This window comes from Rattus norvegicus, chromosome 4 (genome assembly GCF_036323735.1).
Source record: "Rattus norvegicus strain BN/NHsdMcwi chromosome 4, GRCr8, whole genome shotgun sequence".
NCBI lineage: Eukaryota > Metazoa > Chordata > Mammalia > Rodentia > Muridae > Rattus > Rattus norvegicus.
In genome coordinates, this window is record NC_086022.1 from 180,821,025 (window position 1) to 180,837,437 (window position 16,413).

Genomic DNA, 16,413 nt, shown 5'->3' on the forward strand with positions numbered 1-16,413 from the left:
CTGCCAGAATAAGTCTTTTCCATGAATTAAATTTATTCGCTTGGTCTCTTTATTACAACAAAAGCTGACAGCATGCGTGTAAAACTCTAAAAAAGCATGTGAAGCAACAGCATACTTCACATTCCCAAGAACGACGTCTGGTATTTGGTGTGGAGTGCAAGGGTACGAGGTGTGTGTTGTAATTTAAAATTTGTAACGCTGACATTTCTGCTGCATGGGCAGGCCATTCAGATTCACTTATAGTCACTCCGTAATCTTATTGAAGACACTACCATACACTGTCAATTTTGTAATTAAGGATTGTGTGTTAAAGGAAAGAAAGGACACCGCATTTGTTTCCACTGTTAAATGTTAGCTGAAACTCAATGGTTTGAAGAGAGAAAGTGATGTCTTTCTGTGATTCCCCATCTCTATAAACAGTAGTTAATGCAGTCAAGAAAACAGCACAACATAGAACCACAGTCTCAATCAAGCAAAGCAGAGGAAAGGTTAAGAAAGGAATTTAACCTGGCAACAAAGGTGAGAGCACACGTCTCCGTGAGAACACTGGGTGCTGTCTAAGCCTGCTGGTGGCAAACATCACGCAGGGACTCTAGCAGTCACACACTGAGGAAAGGGGTCCTTTAACCACGGCTCTGATGTTCATCTTCCCAAACACACTTCACACTACCTGATGATCACCAGATCAAAGCATTTATCATTTTAAGTTGTTTGAATACAACGCAATGCGGGTGGAATAAGAGCCAAGTGTCGGCTCAGCTCTGAGGTGCTGGATACTGTCCTTTGGGGAAATGGAAAGAAGAGGAAGAAGAGAATCCTCCAGTCTCCCGCAGCCGAGCTGCCTCCTGCTGTACGCTCGGCATTACGAAACCCCGTAAGATGGAGCACAGATGATGTCTCGTGTGTATTTCCCAACCGCTCTGACAGGATACAGGCCAAAGTATTTCAAATCCTCAGCTTTTACATGTTGTATTAGTTACTCTCATCATTGCTAGGATCAAACACTTAACAATGAGCAACTTGAGGAAGAAACGGACAGTTTATTTTGGCCAACAGTTCAAAGGGATACAGAGCCTCGTGGCAGCGGGTCACATGGCGTTCGCCGCCAGCGAATGGAGAGCAGACCGGAAGTGAGGCCAGACTACCCAACCGCAAGGCCCACCCCTGTCAATCACTTCCTCTAGCGAGGCTCCACTGGCTAAGTCAGGGCCAGCAAGTGGGGACCAGATGTTCAAGCCCACGAATCAAGGAGGACATCTGGCCCCCAAACCACAGCAGTGGTAAACAAGACCACAATTCAAAAGGGTGAAAGTGAAAAGGTTATCGATGATGGTCCGAAATCCCACCAATAAGGTGTGTACAAGTTACCACAGCAGGGGGAGAGCTCTGAGAGTGGGACTGCTACCTGTGACTGGAGTTCTGTTTTTCAATCTGTCCACCTCCATGGTGAAGTCATCCTTTAAGAAAAGGAAGCCGATGATGGAGAACAGGTAGACCAGGATAAGAGCCAAGACCGCAGTCAGGATGATGGAGCGGCCATTCCGTGTGACGCTTTTGATGACGTTCAGCAGGGTCTCTTCTCTGTACACCAAGTCAAAAAGCTATAGAAATAATAATAAAAAATAACCTTCAAACAAATAACACTTAAAAATAAACCCAAATAGTTGAGTTAACAAAGTGGTTCTCAAGCTTCCTAATGCTGTGACCCTTTAATACAGTTCCTTATGGTATGGTGACCCCCAACCATAAAGCTATTTGGCTGCTGCATCATAACTATAATTTTGCTACTATTATGGATGGTAATGTAAATATCTGTTATGCAGAATATCTGATATACAGGGTCGTAACCCACCATTTGAGAAGCACCAAGCTAGAATACAAGAAGGTACAGTTTCAGTGAAGACAGCTCTTGTAGCATGTAATGTGCAAATGTTGGCTTCATAATCCAAGTGATAGCACTTTGCTGTGACGCTATATAACTGTACACCCGCTTCCATTTGGATTTAGAAAATCTATAATATTGGGCCCATGTAGTTTATGGACAGTTGGCAAATTCATCAAATTTACTGTTCAATCAAGGGACTCAAAAGAAAACTTTTATGAGCCTGTGTTATAGAAAATGTCTGAATCTAAAACATTTGGGAAATGCAGATGATCTTCCTTACAGAAAGGATAAACAAGTAAGGATAAAAATCTGTGTGTGTTTGTACCTTTGGAAGCAGAACCACAAACTGCCTTCCTCTAAAGGGTTATTATCTGTCTTTAATAGGAGGAAATCTCACTAACAAAAACTCAAGCACATGGCAGCGATCATCTATAAGGCTGTGCTTACCAGGAAGCTGTAGAAGAACTCGTGGACGAAGAGGCCAAGCATGCAAACCAAGACATAGGCCACGTGGTAAAGAAAGGCCATGTCCAGAATGACTGCTCGGTACCCTCGGGTGAATGTGCCTCGGTTTCCCACAAAACTCACCAGGAACACGATTTTATTGCATAGCTAAACGGGGGAGAAAGTAGGATTTTAGTGCTTGAAGCTCAACTATAGAAGGAGACACTGTGAAAGGCGAGTGTTCCCAAGTCTTCGGTTTCCTTTCTCTGTGACCTCTTGTGTTGGTTTTCAGGTAGTCCACAAGCACACATATAAACAGTCACACACAGAACTGGTTCCCTTGAGGCTCTCAGGGCAGAGAATGCCACCAACACAGACTGAGTATGAATCCGGATCTTCCTTATTCCTGGATTACCTAGTTTTCCCCATGGGAAACCCAACAGTTTCTGAAAAACTGCCATCAAAGGTCTCAGCTCACAGAGCCCCTCTGAGGCCTAGATAACACCAAACATTCACAGTGATTATTGTCATGACTCCTTTTCAAACACTCCTTGGATATTTATGACCACATCTCTATAGTTATGCCTTTTGAAAACAGGTTGGTTTTGCAACACTGATTTTATATACACTATATACATGCACACATTTACATCTTCTCAAACTTGAGAGAGTATGAAATCTTTTCCATCCATGTCCTGAAGTCTGAATCAATGCAGATAAGATGAAAAACTGGTAATTATTGCATGTCCTGATGGTCCAATCAGACCAACAACATAGCCACTATAGGCAGAATCTTTCCTACATTCCCCAGATAACTGTCTACCCTCTCAGTAATCAGTACTAATGTCAATAACCAATCATCTCGAACCCCTTTCACCTTCTTGACAACAGCTTCAGAAGAAGTCAAGCGGAAGCCTTGTTTTACTGGTCAGCCATTTATGTTCTCACTCAGTAGAGCTGAGGCACGATGGAGACTTCACAATGACTGCTCAAGAGCGAGTCGGATACTAGAGAAAACTGCTGAAAAAGCAATGGATCCAGGATGTGGTCAGAAAAAGCAAATTTCAGCTCTTCCTCTGAACAGCTTTTGGGTGACCCTGGTCAAATTTACACAACTGCATCAACTCACACACCCTGGTCCATCAGAGTGATACAGAAAGGGGTTCTACGAAAATAGAACTAAAAATCATCTCTTCACAAGGATAAATGATATGACACAGACAGTTTGTGTGTCATTTCCCAACTCTCTAAGATGAGTTACAAAAATATTCAGGAAACCTATTTGTAGACTGGACACACTGGGGAGAAACAGGTTGAACTAAATCCTCAAAATGGTCAATACACTTTAGTTAGATAAAGTAAAGGGCAGGGTGCATTTATGCCCGAATGACCCTTGACCCATAGCTGGGTGCATATGGTTTTGTTCACTAGAAACATCTGGAAGTGAGGTAGGGTTGACAGGAGCAGTGGCCTCTAAGTGTTCACATAGAGTTTGGAGATGGGCGCCATCCTTCTGTTTAAGACATTCATCAAGGACAAACGAAAGGAAGGATAATAATATATGCGTGTGTGTGTGTGTGTGTGTGTGTGTGTGTGTGTGTGTGTGTGTGTGTATGGAAGGACTGGAATCTTGCTTTGTATGACATGAAGAAATTTGTAATTTTTTTTATGTAGCACTTTCCATGAGAGCTGGGGCTGTTTATGGAGGAACAACAAGCTGCAAACACACACTCCCTGTTCGTGTCATCACTTCACTGACAACAGTTAACCAGACCTTCTGTGTGGCTCCCTGATACCATGATGCAGCCAGTCAATTCTGTGCCATGCATGCCCATGGGTCATGATAAGTGATGGTGTGGAGACATGGGTCAGGCCTTGAAACAGCAACACGATGGCATGCCACCAATGCCCCACTCTTCCTTTTCCCATTTATCCCTCAGGGCTACAAAGTGTCACCTTTGGGGGTGACCTGAATGATAATGAAGAGGAAGAAGGATGGAGAAACAGTGCCACGGATGCTCTCAGGGTCTTTCAAAAATAGCACATTATCCAAACAGTTTACCTAGAGTCCTTGTCATGGCAAAGATAAAGTCAACGTTTGCTTGTGAGTTACTATCTGGTAAATGGTGAGCATTGGGGGCATCCAGATAAATAAACCACACAGTCATGTAGTCTCCTCATATGTCCTCACAACCGGTGGACACATCTTTACAGGATTTTCCAGGGGTGTGACAAAGTGCAAAGATGGGAGTCATGTCATCCAGGGCACTAACTTCATTCATGACACAACCCTCTGTTTCTAGGGGACTCTGTTCATGTCTGTACAGATGTGCCTAGAAGCTAGTCATTATTTAAGATTTATTTTATTATTTATCCATATGGATGTGTGCAGTGTCTTTGCAAGGCCGGAAGGGGATGATGGGTGCCTGGAGCTGGAGTTACAGACAGTTGTGAGCTGTATGACTTTGGTGCTGGGAACTGACTGGGTCTTCTGAAGAGACAGCAAGTATTCATAATGCTCAGTCATGCCTCCAGCCCCAGAGCAAATCCATCTAAAGATGTCTCCTGGCTCCATAATTTTCCTCCTTTTCTACTGTTTTATGAACATAGAAACTGAAAGTGGTCACCACCACTTGTGTTGGTATCTGTGTTATTTCTTTGGTCTCATCCAGGACTCTGTCCCTGATCAGAATATCTAAGTTGTTGCAATGGGAAAACATGACCTATTTTCCAAGAATAAATTGTAAAGTGCTGATGTTTTGAAAGGTAAAACTAAACTCACTGTCTCTAACAATATCACCAAGTTCTCATCAACCATGGAAATCAACCCTTTTGCTGAAAAATAAGATGACTTATTCCATTATCTCCATGCCACTAGTGTTAGGACTTAGGCAGGATAAAATCTTAAGGTCACTGTAGAAAGCAAAATTTACATGCAGTCAAATATCACCCTGAACTGTCAGCAGGACAGTACAGTAAACACAGGCAGCGTGAACAGCACCGCTCACGATATTCAACTCAGCCTGGGATAAGATTTGTATTTTGACAACTGTATGCCAGAAATAATGACATCCAGTGACCACATTGAACAAAACATTGTGTGTGCATCTCAAAGGCAGAATGTGAAAGGAAAGTTTCAGTTCAGAATATGTAGTGAGGCTTGTGTGTTTACTGAATACAAATTTGTCGTCCTACAAACTAACAGTGTGATGCAGTCACCCATAAAACTGCAGATACACAGCTAAGAACACTGCTAAGCACTGTGGTAACTGTTAATGACCTGGCGCTCGCTCTCTCTCTCTCTCTCTCTCTCTCTCTCTCTCTCTCTCTCTCTCTCTCTCTTTAAAAAAAAAAGCTCACTTGGTTTTCCTCTGTGCAAATCAGGTAGAACAAATTCTAGCATTTTCACATTAAAATAACTATGAGAAAGGCTACTGCCATTAAGTGAACCAGAGTTTCCCAATATTATTAGAAAGGGGAAAAATACCAGAGGCAGTAGCCCTTTAGATGATGTTAAAAGATATTTCACGAGGACTTGGGGCATGGCTCACTGGTAGAGCACTTGCCTTGTATACTACCCAGGATTCAGTTCCTAGCATCAGAAGAAAAATCTTTACTTATATTTACCGTTTTCCTCTTTCTTACAAAGAATCTAAGGCGCAAAGATAAATGGAGTAGTTAAGGATGATATAGCATCCATATAATGAATCAGAAACCTCTTTAATCAACAGGAAATGCTAAATCTGTATAAATGAGGTTTGCAAAACATTTAAACGATGTGAGCAAATATGAAGCACCCCAGGTTTATGCAATGACCCCTGTAGTTCTCAGAATGTTAATTTATATCAACATTAGCCAAGATTACCACACTGTGCAGGGGAAGAAAACTGTGTAAGATATATACTGCAACATTCAGAATCGCTGAGACACATGTGATTGGAAAATCTAACTGAAATATGGACATATTGCAGGCTCTGCAAATGAATTAAATTTTATCACAATAAACTAAAATCTGATAAATACTAAGGTCTTTCCTCTATTACGATCCTTTCCTCAAAGAATTTTCATATTTGCTTAACACCAAGGGACAGTGTCTAGAAACAAGGTACCACAAGAGCTAAGATGCAGACATATCATGGTGGCAACACTTTGATATCTGATTAGTGATTTGCATATCAGATACTCAGATACAGTACTTGACAGACATTATCATCAGTATATAATAGTAACTGATCTTTTCTGGATCTTCCACACAAAGATGTTCAACTGACCTCAGCAACCAGAGGAGGGTAGACCAGTTGTCCACACTATACTTGCACTTAGAAGAAGATGCAATTAGAGATTGGCTGCTGTTTGTCATGGCCAAACTGTCAAGCTAATGTTTTCTTTTGTGCTTTCTAGTCTTATATCTATTATTTTAGAAGTCACAGCCTCACCTGTTATACAATGCAAAGGTCTGTGTAAAAATTAAATTATTAATATATTATTACCTAAGATATAAATATAAGATTCATGTTCTTACTTGAATTTTCCTCTGTCATAGTAAAGATAAACCAAGATACTTGTGTAAAGTATTTATGTGAAGAGGGAAAATAGATAGCAATTCTCTAAATTGATTATATTAATCTTAATCTATGTAATACCAAATACAATTATAAATATGTTTTTGTTGACATCTGCAGTAGTATTAAATTTTAGTGACCTCATTAAATTTGCCTCAAGTCGACATAGGTTATTTTTTTTTGGTCAAATGACCCCAGGGTAGTGGTAGTGTGTGCATGAATAACATGCTTCATGCTATTGGGATCTGGGAAGATTCATGGAGTTAGTAAGACAGACATGTCTACATGCTTAACACTTTTTCATAAAGCTGTTAATTAAGCACCTGGCTTTGGTAAAGAATATGTTTATGGTGGAATGATTCTTACCAAAGCACATGAAAGTTATCACTTTATACTGTCCTACAAGAGTTAGGGAAAGAACACCAGATGTTTTTAGTTCTCCATCAGCCCAAACATTCAAACGTTATTCCTCACCTTGGTTTACATGTATTCCAGATGGCAAGCAGCACCCTTTTACCCCTTGGTGTTCTAAACATCTACCGTATCATGTAATAGGTGCAGCGAACATTTGTTATCTTGGGCACAACTCTGCCTGGCTCTTCCTTCACTTTCTTAAACTTAGATATTACTCACTTAGATTAATGCCTTACTGAAAGTCAATGATCACTTTACAGATAACATTCACTTCTTCAAAGACTATAACTTCATGCTCAACATGCTTTCTAGAGAAGCAAAATAAGCCTCAGACAGAGGTGTAGACAAATTTATACATATTCATGATGGTTCTCTGATGATGATAACATCAGCCTACATTCAAAGCAAAGACAGTAAGCAGAAGCTCAGGTCATGAGATCGCTTCTGAATGTTCCAATGCCAAGGGTACGGTGAAGGAAGGTGGAGATGGGAGTAAGCTGGAAGGAGTGACTTTCACAGCACCACTGAGCTGGGGAAGCACAGTAAACAGATTCCAAAGAAACATGGTCAGGGATAACAAAGACTGCACTCATGTGTTGGTGTGACAGGTCCAGTCTCCATGAAACCCAGAGAAGGGTGTGTTTGGTACGCTTCTAATCCTCTTCACTGCCATAACAGAGAATTTGGGGGGAGGTGTTGAATATTCTAACATCTGGGAACTGTGGAATGCTTCCAGCATTTGAAGAATTGTGATAAAAGTCAAAGTCAGAAACGCTGAAAAAAATAGAATGGACTACGTTGCCTCATCTTGATAATCCAAGTTGGTTAACTAAATTATTTTCAATAAATATTGGCCATTCATTAATTGATTCATTCAAAAATATTTATAGACACTGTGATAACCAAGGTATATAATGATCAACTATCATCCTCAATAAAAATATGAGGTAGTATAATCCTAGCTAAAATATCAGGGCATAGGATTCTCAGGGATGCAATGAAGGTTAAATGGAGTGCTTTGGGTATTAATCAGGTAGATATAACAATATTTATGTGATTTTTGACCATTTGTCATATTATCAATTTGATGATTTATCTTCTCTCCATTTACAGATGCACTTTGCATAAATTTGGCACAGAGCCCCTTCAAAGTTTTATTTTTTTTGTTTAAATTATTTCAAACAATCTCTCGTTTGCTTCTTGGCTTGATACTTCCAGTCTGCTCATTCTACCCTTACTGACCTAACAGCCCAAAGGCCTTCTCTTGTTCTAATATACTAGATCTTGGTGGAAAAGAGAAGCAATTTCACCCATGCCTTTTATAAGTTTATAAGATTTTCTCATATAAAAGGAGCCCAATCTTTTTTTTTTTTTGGTTCTTTTTTTCGGAGCTGGGGACCGAACCCAGGGCCTTGCGCTTCCTAGGTAAGCGCTCTACCACTGAGCTAAATCCCCAGCCCCAAGGAGCCCAATCTTATATCTTACTTTTGTCTAGCAGAAATTTTTCCCTCCTAAGTCACTTGATAGAAAGTACTTCTTAAATTCTATTGAATATAATTTAATCTTTGGGGATGATTTAGAACCTTCTTGCGGGTATTAACAGTGGCTGGGTCGTTTTTGGATTTTTTTCAGTGATAGGGGATGAGGCAGAAAGAACATTACAACTGATAAAATGAACAGTAGAACTGGGTCAGGCTACAAGGCTGTGCAAATGTGTCAATGTATCCATCATCTTCTTGTTCTTTCTCTGTAAATTAAAGCATCCACAAATGATACTCTTGTTGGTAGAGATTCACTGCGTACACAAGCGTACAGCTGGACTGTTTATACTCAGTGCATCCGAATCCCATCAGCCACAGAGCTAAGCAACGTACTTACATTGGCAGCACCAAGAAGTATTAGCGTTGGCCCCAGACCGATGGTGTATATTGATCTGAGCATGATAGACACAAGGAATGGCCGGATGCCCACAGGCTTGGAGAAGAAGAACAGCATAGACGTGCAGATCGCCACTGCTACCCAAAGGAGGGCTGAGAACAGCGGGGAGAGCGTACCTGGAAAATGTGGATGGGTTATTTGTCACAAAGAACAAAGAGAAAACATGGAAATCTTGGCTTCTGTGCAGACAAAGCCACAGGACACTGGATCTCAGAATAACCTATTCCATGTTCTACCCCAAGGAAGCACTTTAGAGCACATGGTTCCTCACTCCACTTCCAGAAGATCTGTGAGGTGACTCCAGGCTACATAAATATTTATTAGTTAACATTCTTTGCACCAGGTCTGAGAATGTTCTCTCCTGTGGGAGCGATGTGTGAGATGCTTTTTGATAGATGTGCTTCAGTTGCGAACCTCAAGTCAAAGGTCACAATTAATGGTCGTGAAAATATCGAGGACCATACTTCATTAACTCATTGTTTCCCTTGTTCTGTTAGTGTCAAATTATCATCCTATCGATTCCTTGAAAGAATCCAGTTTGGGCCAGCAAGATGGCTCAGCAGGGGAAGGTACTTGCCACCCAGCTCAATGACTTGAGTTTGGTCCCCAGAAGTCACACAGCAGAGGAAGGGACCCAACTCCTACAGGTTGTCTGACCTCCACTCACAGATGTACACATACACAGAAAATAGATAAATAAATACTTAAATGTTAAAAAAAACCAATTTGCAGAACACTTAGATTTTTAAAATAGGGATACTTTAAGTGTTAAAACACATGTATATACACCTACATGAGTATTTTAAGTGTTAAAACATGTGTACACCTATCTACATATGAGTAAGCTTCATGTGTTAAAACACACATACATGTGTCTAATTATGAGTGTAGTAATATGAGTGCATATACTTGAACACTGACTCAAGTTCCAAACATATGTTAATCTATTTAACCATCAGGAAATAAGAGTTTTATGGAGCCGGGCAGAGAGCCAAGCCATGAAAGTTCTTGCCTCATGCACTTGAGAATCTGAGTCTCATCCCCTACACTCCAGTAATAAAGGTGAGCATGTTGTGTCCACCTGCTATGTAGGCAGAGACAGGCAGATCTGTAGGGCTTTGTGGCTAGTCAGTCTATCTGATTGGGTGAATCCCAAGTCACTGAGGGGCCTTGTTTCAAAATGCAAGGAGAATGATGTCATGAGAAATAACACTGAGCCTGACCTCTTGCTCCCATATGTGTGCACACTCATATATACATTCATGTACCTATATACAAAACATGTATACCCACATACACACATGCACATGCGTACACAGAGGCAAAAGAAGAGTTTCCAATGATTTTTAAATGAACTATATGATAAACCATGTTCCTTAGAAATTTCTCACAAATGAGGTTTAAAAAAAATCTTCCCTTTAAAAAGAAGTGTAATTCTATGACATAGGCATTGACCCCTTTTCAAGAGTGGCTGGCGTGTGCTGCATCTGCAGAAGTAACTTCAGACACCATGTTATTGGCTTGACTGATGTTACCACGACCTCAAGTTTGTGTCTACAGGATGACACGGGAAGGAGGAAAATACCAAGTTGGAGATTTCTCCACAATTTCCTGTTCCAAAAAACTCCATAATGATGCTCACTCTGTTATCCACAGCTATTTTTACCATAACACTGACTTCTGACACAAACACACTGAGAGCTTTCATAAGCAAAGCTTTAGGGTTGGCATCAAAACCCTGGAAGACCCACACATGTCCTTTGATGAAGTTTGTATTCATTGAGGACCAATGCATCTCAAAATTACAAAGATTCTGTCAGACACTTGTAGCTACTCCGAACAATCCATGAACAACATTAAATCAGATCTGCTTTGAAATCCTGGCTCCATGGCAACGCTAATTATTGTGGTTTAGGTATGATTTGACTGTTTTCCCAAAGGCTACGGGTTATCAAGCTTGGACCTTGGGCAATACTGCAGAGGCAATGGAATCTTTAAGAGGTGGTAGCAGGAAACTCAGACTACAGACTACTGTCTGTGGGAGGGATTGATGTTGACAGAGCAGGCACCAGATATTCCCTTGAGAACATATTGCAGAGTGTGGCTCCCCTGCCCACCCAAGCCCTCCTCCACACAGCGTCACCCCTTTCTGCTTCTCCATCAAGTTGTGATATAACCAACGAGGGTACCCACCTGCAGTGAAGAGACAGGGGTGCCTGATCATAGACTTCCCATCTCCAAAGCAGGGAACTAAATAGACATTTGCCTCATGAAGTACAGTGTCAGGTATTTTGTTATAGTGACAGCTTCAGATAAGCAGGGGTTAAAAGAAAGTTGTGTGGCTATGGAAATGGCTCACTAGTTAAGAACACTTGTTGCCAGCAGCTCTCCAGAGGATCCTGGTTCAGTTCCCAGCAATCCCATGGTGGCTCACAATTGTTTGTAACTCTAGCCCTAAGGGATCCAATACCCTCTTCTAGCTTTCTCGGGCAACAGGTATGCACATGGTGTATAGACATGCACACATATAAATAGAAATAAATAAAATGTAAATAATGTTTAAACGATTGGAAAGAGAGAGGTCATCTTCCTCCTCATCAAAACAAACCTAGCTTATGTTTCACCTTACTTATCTTATATGACACTGGTTTATAGGTACTCTACCTAGCAAAAGCAAGTCATCTGCCTTGACTCCAGCTCTCCAAGGGTCAAAGAGAGAGAGTGTGTGTGTCTTTAACATTCCAGGGTTTGTGGTGACTCTTAGGTCTCCATTAAAGCACAAAGTCTACAAATGTGTGGAGTAGCTCTACCCTGTCATAGTGTGTTTGCAACAACCAATCAATACTTGTTTATCAAGTAGACGAAATATGCTCCGGACTTTGAAGTGAGCAAGCGGTAAATATTTATTAACCCCCAGGCTGTGCACCTATACCTGGCTTTCTACATGAGTTCTAGACATCCAAACTCAGGTTCTCATGCATTTACAGCAGCCACTCTGCTGACTGAGCCGTTTCCTCACCCCCCAGCTTTGTGGGTTTTTTATAATGTTGATTTTATTTATGTGCATTCTCTCTCTCTCTCTCTCTCTCTCTCTCTCTCTCTCTCTCTCTCTCTGTGTGCGCGCGTGCGTGCGCGCGCGCGCGGATGGCCACAGAGGCTAGAAGAGAATGTTATTGGATCTCTTGGGTGGAGTTACAGATACTTGTGTACCACCCAGTGTGGTGGGTGCTAAGCCCTAAACTCTGCTCAGATGAGACACGGCTGCAGCATCCCCCAGCCTTGCTTTTAAGTATGCATTAAAAATTGACAACACCTTCAGGGAACATTTGACCATGGTCTGCCCATCATGTGACTTGTTGGGTCAATTCATAAAGTCTGGTAGGGTATCCTAGAAGGTCAGGGTTTGGCACAGTTGCTCATTCCGAGTATTGTCACTGGTTCTAGAGGATTCAGCCACACCTTTACTCTGCCCCAGAGGGTGTGCGGCTTGCTGGGGTTTCCCTATGACATATAAGAAGGTGTAGCCATGCATCTAAAACTTGGTGTTTTATCGATTTTATACAGGTAACTCAGACTGTCCAGTGCAGAACCTTGCACATAGCTTACTGTTAAGTACATCTGTGTGGAATGAGAAAATAAGATGAATGGTTATTTATTTAATATACTTAACTGACGATGAAGTCTTTGGCCCTCTGTGAGCCATCAGGTTAGTTCCAACCTGAAGAGTCGAGCCATGCTTTGGGGAAACAAACAAGCAACAAAAACACAACCTCTCTAACAACAACAACCACACAACCTCTCTGACAGAAGCATCAACACAACCTAACAACAACCACACAACCTCTCTAACAACAACAACAACACAACCTAACAACCACACAACCTCTCTGACAACAACCACACAACCTCTCTAACAACAACACGACCTCTCTGACACTCAAGAGACAGGTGCTAACATTTTTCAAACCCAGTCTCAGTGGAGTGTGGTCACACATACCTGTATCCAAACACATGGCAAGCTACAGCAGGAGGATTGGTGTGAGTTCAAGGCCAGCCTGAGCTACATAGTGAATGCTAGGCCAACCTAGGTTACTTGGTGAGACGCTGTCTCTCAGACAAACACGTAACTGTAATAGAAAGCAAAAGCAACACAGAGCACTAAAGCCAATCCTTCCCCATCAGGTGGGAATCATTTTTCTTAATGTTTTGCATGTTTCTATCAATTTCCCAAAGTAAGCACATTTTATATTTAATGGGAAGATACCTTTAGAAATTCCTCTCTACCTTCTAAGGTCTTAGAAGTAAGAAGTTGGTCCTTTATAAAAGAAAATTTAGTCAGTCAGACTGGACTTCAATTCTACTCTCATTTTGGAACTCAGCTAACCCTCATGATAATTTGTCTATGGCTTCCTGTCTAGCATGGCTGCTTCTTATTCTCAACTGTCCCTAACCCTCTGCTTCCTGTGTGGGTTCATTAAACTCCTGCTTGCTACACCCGGGTCCAGATAAAGTCAACACTCATCCACAAATCTACTGGTGGTCCTTGGTCTTGTGCCTTTCTCATCTCTTGGTCCTTTAACTGGACCATGAGATCCCTGAGGTAAAATAGCTTTACTAATCTTAGTGTCTCTCAGTCTAGCATGGTGTGGACTGCACAGTGGTACCCATCAACACTTGTGAAACTGAGTGAGTTGAAATCACCCTGAAGAATCTTATTTTCCTCAGCAAAAATGCCTGTGAGGAAGAATTACATTCAAAATGTGAGAGAATAAGACCTCCCTAGATTTCTAGATTTCAATATCATATTTATCTTGGGATAAAAAGTTCTTCACTGGGGTTGGGGATTTAGCTCAGTGGTAGAGTGCTTGCCTAGGAAGCGCAAGGCCCTGGGTTCGATCCCCAGCTCTGAAAAAAAGAACCAAAAAAAAAAAAGTCCTTCACTGACTACTCGGCCAGGAGAGATCAGTTGGCGTGGCTGGAGACAGCATCAACATATCCCACCTAAGCCCGGCAGTTAGTGATGTAGTAGAGGTGGATGCTGGCTCTCAGGGAGGTCATCTGAGAGACATCTCCCCTTAAACATCCCCCTTGAGTCACTGCCCACCATCATCCTGATTGAAGGATGCTGTTCTCTAACATCGTATCCCGCATTTGAACAAGACAGTTGAGCACGAGATGCTTCTAAGAACACGGTTGACACCTCACCCACCATTCACTGTATCTGGAGGACAACAGCCCATGCCTCTGCTGGCCCCTTGCTGTGAGGGCTCTGTGACTCTGTGACTGTAGTAGGGTCCAGGGTTGGACAGTATGGCCCATGTGAACAGAGGTCTGTGTGGCCCAAGTTTGCTGGGGGCTTTCATGGTTGCCTCCCCTGCTTATCACTGACGATGGTTTAGTGGGTTTTCTGTTTTACAGTTACTCCTTTCTCCACTGTAATTGCTTAAGAAGATCATGGGCAGATTCTTAAAGTGTCATTTCCTTGTATTTTTCTTCATAGTTAACCCTTGTTTTTAGCATCCATTGAGTAATATGACTAGCCAAACGGTGACATGTAATTTCTACCACTCTTAAATTTTCTTAACTGGGACACTAGCAAAAAGAATGCTCTCTTTTCTCTATTCATATGGGTCCTGGATTAGTTTTATTCTATGCTTTATAGAATATTATTGCAGATACTTATTTTTTCAAAACTTTCTCAGCTCTGTCTGCTGGGAGACCTTTCCAGTTGGAACCTGTCATGTTGTATGCCCCCATCATTCTAAACCACTTACTTACGAGGAGAACTTTGCTCTACATTCGATCTGTCTTTACACAGTTTCGAATTAAGCCTGACAAACAGTTGCTCAGCCAGTTTGGAAAACTCCAGCATCAAGAAACTGTCACTGGGGCTGGAGAGATGGCTCAGTGGTTAAGAGCACTGACTGCTCTTCCAGAGGTCCTGAGTTCAAATCCCAGCAACCACATGGTGGCTTATGACCATCTGTAATGAGATCTGATGCCCTCTTCTGGTGTGTCTGAAGACAGCTATAGTGTATATAATAAATAAATAAACCTTTAAAAAAAAAAAGAACTGTCACTGGCACACAGCAGTTTCCTGGACAATGTGGCCATGCATATCAGCCCAGAGGTGTGGACTCCCCAGCCTTCCTGGCTATGCACAGCGTGTGGTCAAGGCTTAGAGATAGAGTTGACTTTGATCAAGACTTTAACCTTAGTTATAAAGTTGTCATGAGCTAACTCACACAAACTGTAGTCATGTGACTCAGACTCATCATGGGGGTCTATGGTGCCCTATGTGTATGTTCTGCCTTCCCTCTGGGAAGCACCCGCACTCTGGTGTCCTAGGACTGAGCGTCCATCTTGCTACTACTATTGACTCAGAAATCTTACTCAGAAGAGGCGTTTACTCTTGTTCCCAGTGACCAGGCTCCCCACAGCACAGGGCTCTGTGCCTTCCAGCCCCAGGCTTGTCAGGTCTGCTTCTTTTAGGGGCTGAAGGTCTGCGCTGGGTTTTCATTGCTCTGTCTGTCAAGTGAAAGCTTGATATTAGCTGATTCCCAGGTCTGTCTCCATCTCAAAGACTCGGTATCTCTTTCACTCAGGCTCTGTCAGGTAGCCTCAGTGGTCTCGGCACAGGACATATGACCTTATTGTTTGGTGATGGACTCTTTTCCTCAAGAGCTGTGTTCCTCTGTACCAAGATCTCATCACCAAAGAAGACCAGACCAAGGGGAGAGAAAGGCGTTCCCACTTCCGCCTCAAGCTGGATGAACCTGGATGAACGAGTTCGTTGCCTTTCTCCTGCTACGACGTGACATACCTGCTCTGCTGTCCACAATTCCCCGTCTCTGCTGTGTGCTCAGAAACACAGCAAGCTCAACTTATGTCAGATCAAACTGTGGCTGAGATGAAGGCTTTGATGCCCATGGGAACACTGTAAGCTGTTCTTGGGCTCCCATCTCCTCTCGCTGCCTCCGGTTCAGCTGAGATTTGCTTGTACACCTGTTGTGTTACGGTACCAAGTCTCCTGTCTTCCTTAGGATCGCAGTGACCGTATTTACCTTCTAACCTCCAACCCATTCTTCTACCCATTCCAAAGCTACTCTCCAGACTGTACCTCACATCTGTAGCAGATTTTTCCCCACGCAATTTGCTAAGCATAAACGA

At 42.1% G+C, this 16,413-nt stretch overlaps 1 protein-coding gene and 1 long non-coding RNA gene across 8 annotated transcripts in view; one reads left to right on the forward strand and one right to left on the reverse strand.

Moving 5' to 3' along the window:
• Positions 1-16,413, reverse strand: part of Itpr2 (inositol 1,4,5-trisphosphate receptor, type 2) — a 406,037-nt gene that overhangs the window by 61,700 nt on the left and 327,924 nt on the right. For 5 of the 7 annotated variants that reach the window (XM_039108425.1, XM_063286748.1, XM_039108429.2 and 2 more), the window contains 3 exons: positions 9,184-9,359; positions 2,333-2,497; positions 1,403-1,601 (listed from right to left, as the gene is read on the reverse strand). In XM_039108425.1, the coding sequence (XP_038964353.1) occupies positions 1,403-1,601; positions 2,333-2,497; positions 9,184-9,359 (540 nt within the window). The remainder of the gene's footprint in view (positions 1-1,402; positions 1,602-2,332; positions 2,498-9,183; positions 9,360-16,413) is intronic. The other 2 variants (XM_039108427.2, NM_031046.4) reach the window with 1 other exon arrangement.
• Positions 816-8,786, forward strand: LOC134486658 (uncharacterized). The gene is made up of 2 exons (XR_010065998.1): positions 816-1,353; positions 2,270-8,786. It is a non-coding gene; the product is annotated as an uncharacterized LOC134486658 (long non-coding RNA).